The sequence below is a fragment of the Macrobrachium nipponense genome, chromosome 28 (genome assembly GCF_015104395.2).
Source record: "Macrobrachium nipponense isolate FS-2020 chromosome 28, ASM1510439v2, whole genome shotgun sequence".
Lineage (NCBI taxonomy): Eukaryota > Metazoa > Arthropoda > Malacostraca > Decapoda > Palaemonidae > Macrobrachium > Macrobrachium nipponense.
Genome location: NC_087217.1, coordinates 54001092 through 54011091, shown reverse-complemented (window position 1 = coordinate 54011091; position 10000 = coordinate 54001092). Strand labels below are relative to the sequence as shown.

The window sequence follows — 10000 nt, the reverse complement described above, 5'->3', positions numbered from 1 at the left end:
ATGAAACCTGTCAGAACTTAATTGCAATATATATGTAAGTATATATATATATATGTGTGTGTGTGTGTGTGTGTGTGAATGTGTTGTAGTACCCGAGTCTCACAATATTCTTTAACTTGATATTAGGTTTGGAGACCCGTCAGAAATAATTGACAGTCACATGTTATATTAGAGATTCTTTCAAGGAAGAATAAAAAACACTGTTCTTAAGTGATGTCGAAGGTTGATTAGAGGATGCTGGTGTGACTGACGTAATACGTAACGCTTATTTTCTTGTGCTTAAGTTTAAAATCCCCGTAGGGTGATGGTGCCGTCAGTGTACCTTTCGCAGAGTATTGTAGGCATTACTTATGGTTCTTTGCAGCGTGCCTTCAGCCCCTAGCTGCAACCCCTTTTCGTTCCTTTTACTGTACCTCCTTTTATATTCTCTTTTTTTCTATCTTGCTTTCCACCCTCTCCTAACAGTTGATTCATAGTGCAACTGCGAGGTTTTCATCCTGTTACACCTTTGTAACCTTATACTATCAATTTCCGTTTCAGCGCTGGATAACCTCATAGGTCACAGCGATTGGCCTTTGGCCTTAATTCTGTATTCAGTTCAGTTCAATTCAATTTAAAACGTATATTATGATTTGAGCATTATTTTACTGCTCATGATTATCTTCACTAAACGAAAATTTATTAATTAATTAAAAAGATGTTTTTTATTTATTCATTTTTGTTTGCCAGGGTTAGGAGATTGATTATATCCAGTTATTTCATAAATATATTATCGTATTTCATCAAAAATACTATAAAAAGCTACATTTATATCTGATATTCATATAATTTCAAATTATTTTCGCTTATTCATGGAGTAAGCCTTTGTTGTTGTTGTTCTTCCTGTTGTTGGTCTTGTGGTGGGGGTAGGAAAGGTCTATGGAAAGCATAAAATGTCTGAAAAAGGTGTTTTGTGTTGAGTTAAAGATACAGGAATTTTAGGATAGGATATTTATGATATGTTTATTAGAATGAAAATGTGAAAAATATGTCACGTCCATGTTAAACAGTTTAGAACAATGCTTTCTAATAAAATAAAGCGTATTTATTTTAATTTTCTTTGGAGAAACAAGGCTCTATTTGACCGTAGATTTTAGCACGCGCCACGAGTAAGCTGGGGGTCGGATCACGCCCTGTTCGGTTAGAGAAGACCTTATAATTCATCCTGGTTGTTTGAAATACTGTGAGATAATATTAGAATTTTCAATTACGTAAAATCTCGGATTTGATCTCATTCAAAGGCCGTGCGCATGTTCGAGTTTGCACTCGAATTGCTCACCGATAACTCTGCTCTATCCGAAAATGAAGACAGTCTGGCTTAAACATCATTGAATGAATAATAAAGATAAATCAGGATGTCTGAATTAGGCATAATCGTTCGTTTTTACCCTTTTCTTTCGCTGGATTCCTGTCAATTGCCGTCAGAGCTCAATTTTTGTGTGGTGAATTAGAATGCAAAGGATCGTAAACAAATTGACGATTATATATGTATATATGTGTGTGTGTGTGTGAATGCGCTCCAAAATATTAAACCCATTGGCCACTTTTGGGGTCGTTTCAGTAAATGAAAATAATTGGCATTAATATCGAATTTTTATTTTATCAGTTTTATTGTATCGGTTGACCTGAGTATCTCAGTATGCATCATTGACTAATAAAAAATAAACAACAATATAATTTCAAAATAGCTGCTTGTTTTGATACGATGTCTCGTTAATGTAAGAATCTAATTACACACATACACACACACACACACACACACACACACATATATATATATATATATATATATATATATATAATTATATATATATATATATATATATATACATTCACTTATTCAGTTGCTGCTCTGTGTCTTTTCCTTTCACAAACCCCCCACCCCCATTAAATTCGGTTAAATTGTCTCTATTTAGGTACATCAATAAATAGAAATTTTTTCTAAGCGTTAAACTGATCACATGTTATGGGTTTTTCGCGTTGACAAAATGTGTACCAAATGTTGCGAGTTTTGCAACTTATGTTGTCGTGCAAAACTCCGTTTTTTTTTTCAAGATAAGTCATCCCAGATTGCGAGAAGGTGCCAATTGTTTTTTTTCCATTGATAGGAAACATTTAATAAACAGATCCCCTTGGAATTCACGAGAGATTATAGTTTATATTTGTTCTTAAAATTATATTTATATATGTGTTTATTATATATATATATATATATATATATATATATAATATATGTGTGTATAAGCACATATATGTGTATTGGTGTATCTGCTTGTGTGTGTGTCTAGACGTTTGCGTGTGGGTGGGAAGGACTTGCGTCATATAATCTTTATTTTCAAATTTATTAACAAGGATATTTTATTAAAACGCTAAATATTCACTAGTACGTACTAACCTGTGTATTATATCATACTTCCGTTTTTATTGCCTTATTGATTTATCGTGATGTTTCTCATCTGATATATTTAGTAACCTTATCGATCCTTTGTCCACAATAACTGGACGGCGGAGGATTTCAAAGAAGTATCGTGAGAAAAACATAAAATTCGGTCAACTTGTTGTTATAGGGAACGTTTCGCATGTATAGTCGTGTGTTTATAGGATTGTACACAATTCGGCCAACTGAGCACCCGCAAAAACAGATGATTTTGTGGTTTGGTTTATAGGAAATCTACTTTTATTTGCTTGTTTCAAGTCACTTTTAGCTGTTTAGGATTTGTTTATTTTTTTGTTTATCATCATCATCATTATTATTATTATTATTATTATTATTATTATTATTATTATTATTATTATTATTTGCAATTGTAGAGTTATCTGAATTTTTTTTGTTATTTCTGGCACTTTTTTTGGTTAGACGCTTTGAGTATAAAAAAAATTAACACAGTTCCTAATTGAATAGTTCAGGCAAACATGGACATTATTATTTTACATAAAATTATATTTTTCGCCTACTCGGGGAGCAAGCCTACAAACTACTTTATTGTAGTCGTTGTTATTGTTGTTCTTGGTGGGGGGGGGGGGGGATGTGGGAATGATCTATGTGATTGTAATAAGTAAGTTAAGATGGCATTATGCTTATATATATACACACACATATATAATACGCACAAAACTATTTATATACATATACGTATATCCTTAATTAATATGTACAACGAAACCAATAATATAAGCGAATGGAATATGATGTATGAAGATGATAATAATTTTACCTGAAATGTGAATAAAAACTCCAGAAAATATATTTTAGATATATAAGGAAACATTCTTGCAAAAATATGTAATAATTTCTGCACCAATTTCATGCCAAAATGAAAATTTTTTTCGCGTTCCATTTTTTTTCTTTTTCTGTATTTCAGTTTTTGATATTTCAAACATAATCCAGAATACAACTACATATAACAAGACCTGAAACGAAAGATTTAAACATAGGAATATATGCAAAGCTATGTCTTACCTCTTAGTAAATGGGGGATACAATCCACAATGATGTAAAATCCTTCTGTACTTTTATAAAATATATATTTCTTGTACAGTAAATTATAGCTTTCGACCATCAGCTGTGGTCTTGTTCACTAATGACTATAATTTGCTTTACAATAAATATAAATTTTATAAAACTACAGGAGGATTTTACATCATTGTGGATTGTATCCCCATAGGAGTAAATATTATCACAAATTTCCTAAAATTCTAAAAGGTATGTCACAAGAAAACTCAGACTGGCTGTGTTGTATCTAGACATTTATTAATAGCACAAATATTGGCATCAAAATAACAATAACTATTTACATTTTCGGGAAAAGTAAATAAGAGGGAAAAAATCAGCTACATCGACCTGATAATGATAGAATGATAATAATAACTGACTCATTTACAACGAGAATAACAACATAAAAAAATACATTCAATGTTTTTTTTTCTCACATTTGTATGTGTACCTCTCTGACCCTTTTTGTGTGTTTATTTAAATAGATATATATAATATATTATGAATGCGTAGATGAAGTCATAGTAATAATAATAATTACAATAATAATAATAAGATTGATAACTACTACTGCTAACAAAATAAGTAATCTAATAAATGAAAATAAAAGATTCACGTTCTAGCAGTGGATACGCCATATTGTAAAGGAGGGAGGAGGGGGGGGGGCGGGGGCTGGACAGGTATTGGTTTGGTATGGTAAGGTCTGGGGGGAGGCGGGTGAAATAACGATCATTACAACGTTCCCTTTTGGTTCTGTAGAACTATTGGATAATATTTTCGTATTTGTATAACAAATAGTGTTCTTGTTATCGCTCCTCCGCTTAGAGAGTTGTCTTGTCTGCCTTTGGAAGTGGATAGGCTGGATACTGCCATTTAAACCGGCTGGTGATTATTGGTGGTTTGCTCTTTTAAAATGAGATAGGCTGGATACTGTCGTTTAAACTGGCAAAGATATTATTAGTTTTTTGCTATTTGTTCATCAGGTACTCCGTATACTAGTATTTAATTTTGGTGTTTTGTTTATAACTCTTTTGCCTTTTTGATTAGATAGGTTGGAAACTGGCATATAAACTGGGTGGTGGTTATTGGTGTTTTACCTATTTAAAATGAGATAGGCTGGATACTAGCATTTAAATTAAGCGGTTTTTATCATTCTTTTGCCTTTTTCTGATTAGATAGGCTGGAAACTGGCATTTAAACGGAGTAGGATTATTGTTTTTTTTTTCCTTTTTTCAATTAGAGAGCCTACATAGCAGCACTTAAAAGTGGTTGGTGATTATCGTTTTTTTTTTTTATTAGATTGGCTGGATACTACCATTTATGTCTGAAAAATATTGGTCTTTAGCCTTTCTTTTTATTTAGATAGTCTGGATACTAGCATTGAAACTGGGTGATGATGATTGCTTTTTTGCCTTTTTTTTTAATTAGAAAGGCTGGATTCTACCACTTAAACTGAGTGTTGAGTGTTGGGATTTTTTGCCCTTTTCAACTAGACACGTTGGATACTGACTTGTTTAAACTTTAGGGTTATTAATTATTTTGCCTTTTTTTTGAGTAGATTAGATGTATCCATCTTTTGAAGTGGGTTAACATTGATCCCACCTTTCGAAACGGTACAATAATGTGATCTGTGACCACGTCACTGGTTAGAAAATTCTGCCTTTAGGACTTGGTGAATAGTTTCTGCCTTCGGACACGGCTGATATTTGCTGTGAAACTGATATTAAATCGCTGACACGGACGTTCAATTTTTTTTGCGATTTTCAGCGCTAGGTTGTAGAATTTTAATTAAAAGTTATGGAATGCACAATCATTTACCAGGGCAATCCATACAGAAATACTTTGATGTTATTCCTATACGACGAAACTGGGTGCTTCTTTTGTTAGAGAGCTAATATCAGGCACTTTATCCTTATATAAAGTATAAGAAATCCTGTATTGGTCTCTGTTGACATTCTGTTCATTTTCGTTTCACACAAACAGAACTCAAGACCACTCTATGTATCCTATGAACAGAACTCAAGACTTAATTGTTATTTAAGCCCGAGAACGCCCATAGAAAAAAAGGAGGTGAAAAATTATCGTTTCTTCTGTATATTTTCCCCATAGTAAATTATTTGAATTATTCGCCATAGCGTCATTTGCTTTCCTTATTCATGACGTCATTTCCGGTGGGGGTCGCCCCTAGCCAGCGGCTACTTTGCGGAGAGGAGCGGTAACAAAAAACACCCGTTGGAGGAGGAGGAGGAGGAGGAGGAGGAGGAGGAGGAGGAGGAGGAGGAGGAGGAGGACTATTGACAGCCACAGAAAGAGGTCCTGAACTCTAAAAGACTATTTATCAACTAATGAGACTAGTTTTGGTCTATTTAGTGTCTATGGTATGTCACCGGTCGATCCCAGAATTTGTACAGGTTAAATGAAAATGATAAAAAGTGTTGAGTTTACATCATTTCTTTTCGTTTTACACTGGATTGATTATATCACTGTTAATGATTTATCATTTACAGATTCCTCATATAAAAACACTTTTTGATAAAAAGACATTAAATGGAAAGATTTGATTAAATCACTTTTATAAATCATGTTGTTTTCTTATTCTGTCGTCCTATAATTTATGCATTTGTTTTTATTGAATTGTTATTTACAGATTCCTCATAGAAAATCACTTAGAAAAAGACGTTCAGTTAGAAGAGTGAAGTTCACTCTTTTTTTATTTTCACTTAGAGAGTGATTATATCACTGATACGTTGTATTGTTTTCTTATGCAAGCATCTTACAATGTATACCTTCAACGACATTGATAAATTATCATTTACAGATTCATCATATAGAAAATTTCATTTAATTTTTGTTAGAAAAAAAAAGAAACTACGAACACTTTCATTTTTTTATTTTATATAAAAAAAAAAGACACTATGTCTGCACCGGTTTCAATGGCATAACTCTAGATTTTTACACCAAACACGAAGGCTGGAGAACGCCAAATACCTAGAAATAAGTATACCACAAAGTAAAGACTGAGGGAACAATTATCTCCATATTCATTCATATCTGATAGATAGGATTTAATTATACACTTAACATTTCAACTTATGACACTCAGTAACCCGGAATTTTAAACCAATTTCGACTTTCTTCAAGAAATTCATAGGGACTATTTTTGGAGTCTGTATGAAAATCAGAAGAATTAAATATTTTTTAATTGTTATTCCTTGTAAACAGGTGTTGCTGGTACGTAACGCGAAATTTTAGAATCAAATAAGATTTTGGTTTATGTTAAGAAATTATCAAAATATATGGAAATTGTACTCCAGATGTTTTATTGGTGAAATCAATTATAAAGTACAAGCAGATATTAAGAGTAAAACTTACTTTTAAAATGTACGTTAACAGATGAGAATACGTTATGAGAGAGAGAGAGAGAGGTATGGATTGAGGTTGGCCATTACCAAGAGTCAATAATGGCCGACGGTCTCTGTTTCTGTTTTCATTATGTGACGGAAGATGTACTGTTTATTTCTCCAGTAATGAAACGAAGGAAATTTTATATATATATATATATATATATATATATATATATATATATATATAATATATACATACGTGTGTGTGTGTGTATTACACACGTTAGTGTGTACGGGCGTCATATAATTTCACAAAAGTTGTATTTTTTTTTAGAATACAAACTGTTTTAGATAAAATATCTAATGAAACCAACATTCCTGAAATAGTAAGACACCCTCTTGCGGAGAGAGAGAGAGAGAGAGAGAGAGAGAGAGAGAAATATTATTATTAGCACAGTGCGTTAGAAACCGGTTTTGATGCGTTGTGCATTTTTCTTTCGTATGTGATTAAGAAACTAATATGTTCAACTGACACATTGATTTTTAAAGAAATCTTAACAATTTAACAGTTAACATTAAAAACATTTATTGGAAGCGTGATAGTAAGTTCAAATCAACAACTGCAGTTTGAATGCAATTATCTCATGTTAATAAAACATATTGCTGTTTACTTCAATATTGTGGATAGTATTACAAATAAGGTATAAGCGGAAAATGCACTTCGTGACTCGGGTAGAAATAGCCTATAAATAAAGGAACGAATTAAATCCATATTTTAGAGGCAAAATTAAAGACTTTTTTCCAAAGTTTAAATGATAAAAAAGAAAGAAACGCAACGTGAGAGACTGCAGATAAAGAAAAAAAATAATAAAAAAGTCGAATGCAATATTTGCATGTATGCACCGCTGGAAAAAAAATTGAAGACTAAAAAAAAAAAAAAAATGTTTTTAAGACGCCATCTCATCATACAATAAACTCGCAAAATTATTACTCCTCAACTATTTGGGTTAAAATAAAAGATCGCGTTACGTACCAGCAATTCCGTCTTCACTGAGCACTCCCTGAACAATTGCACAATAAATAATAACGCGGTGTGGTGCAGTTGTTCGCACTGTACAGAAAACGTAATGAGAGGTTTAACAAATGAATGGACAAAATCCTGCTGTAATAAAAATCCTTTGAGGATTGGCCATTTTCTTGCTGGTGAACGAACGAGGTAAATGGTTATAAATCCAAAGGCCGTGATAAACATACTCTAAGCTCACTTCGGTACAGTTCGAACGCTGCGCCACACTTTTGCTTCATTGTTCTTACTCTGGTTTATTTATAAAGATTCGTGAGTCTGGAGAAATCTGATACAGATTAAATAAAAGGGCAGGAAAGAGGTTTGTATTTCCTCTTGTATTTATATAACTATGACACAGACAACTTCTCTGTAGTTCCGAGATGAGGTAAAAACAAAAAAGAAGGGAGCGTGTGTGGAGTTAGGTATTGTTTAGGTTTAATTTTGTATCGTAGTGGTTTAGATAAACCTTTTTATTAACAATAGAAAATCTAACAGCGTGGTTCGTCTCTTTCATGGATTGGGTGTCTTGATAAAGAAACAGATTGGGTGAAGTGATTGAGGTAATAAACTGGGATTTTGGGATGAATCTGTTTTATCATGAAAGGTTTTAGTGGAAATTCAGTTGGGGAAGAACATTAACGGTTTAAATAAAACTTTTACTAACAATTCAAAATTTAACAGCGTGGTTCTGTTCTTTCGTAGTTTGGGTTTCTCAATAAAGATACAGATGTGGATTTGTAGTTACACTGGGATTTTGTAATAAGTGTGTTGTACATACCATGAGTACTTTTAATTGAAATTCTACTGAAGGAAGAATATTCATTCTTAACCAGAATTTCCAGAAAAGTTCTAAACAAAGTTGTTATGATTAAGTCGACCAGCATTAGCTTTTTTGACAGATTATATTGGCACGTGTCGAATAAACATAGAAATTGTTATTTATTGCACGCAGTATTCTGAAGTGTTCTTCGTTTTTACCTGGATAGAAATGAGTACTACTCGTAGAAGACCAGTCTTATGAAATGTTCACGAGACTAAAGAGGAAAGACCAAAGTCCGCCCCACCGAACGCTGCCAGTTCCGAGGAAGACTACACTGGAACACAGGAGAAGGAATAAAAACCCGTCCTCGGAACTAGGTAGCAATCAGCCACTCGTGAAATGCAGATGATTATGTAGGTAACATCAGTGGGTGAGGTCTAACTTGATGATGCTGATGGTGTTGATGATTGTGACGATTGTGGTGTTGATAGGGATGATGGTGATGGGTCTGGTCAGGGGTACACTGTCACCGTCAGATAGATCTGACTGACGGGGACGTTCTCAGCAGAAGGTCTTCGGGAGGGACCTGGCGCGTGTCCTCCCGGCGGTCTCCGTCGTGCCCCTGGATCATCTCTCGCTCTTGCGATGCCGCTTCGGACGAAGGAGGGGCAGAGGGAGGGGGAGGAGGTGGGGTAGACTGCTGTTGCGGAGGTTGTGCCGTTGGGTGGTGGTGGTGATGATGATGATGGTGGTGATGTCGTTTGCTGGGCTCGACAAGCATGGCCGAATCCCCTTGTGGATCGACTCCCGTCGGAGGAAGAGGAGGAAGCCTCCTGTCCATGGAAGAGGTCGTTGTCGGAGTTGGCGTCGTCGCTTTGTCCATTTCCTCGTCTTCGTCCGCGACGTGGATCGTCTCTTCATCGTCGTCTTCGTCGTCGTCGTCCTCTGGACTCAGGTCATGGAGGCTGTGTAACATGACAGGTCCTGACGTAACGGGCGGTATCGACAAAGGGCTTCTCCTTCCAGAGGGGGAGGGAGACCTTGCTCCTAAGAGCCTGGAAACGGAGAAATCCGACACAGTCGATGCTAGGGCCGCCGAAATGGCAGCCGTAGAGGTCCTCGGAGCCACGGCTTGTGGCCTCAGTGGCAGAGACGACGAGAAAGGCCCTAAGACGGAGAGAGAGGCGAGTGCCAGATGGGGCATGTGAACGGCTGATGGTCTTACCAGAGGGGCACCCGCGCCTCCGCAGGGCGCTAAGGAGGCAGCCATGGCGGCTGCGGCGTAGAGGTGGTGTAAG

General features: G+C 35.1%; 2 protein-coding genes across 5 annotated transcripts in view; one reads left to right on the top strand and one right to left on the bottom strand.

Annotated features, from left to right (window-relative positions):
* The window catches only part of LOC135201746 (PHD finger protein 19-like), a 593548-nt gene that overhangs the window by 420391 nt on the left and 163157 nt on the right, over positions 1 to 10000 (top strand). The gene's annotated exons all lie outside the window — the stretch shown is intronic.
* LOC135201745 (forkhead box protein B1-like) overlaps positions 7154 to 10000 on the bottom strand; it is a 3814-nt gene continuing 967 nt past the window's right edge. Inside the window, 1 exon segment of the mRNA XM_064230957.1 lies at positions 7154 to 10000. This exon segment is cut by the window's right edge and continues 543 nt beyond it. Coding sequence (XP_064087027.1) covers positions 9235 to 10000 — 766 coding nt within the window. The 3' untranslated portion in view covers positions 7154 to 9234.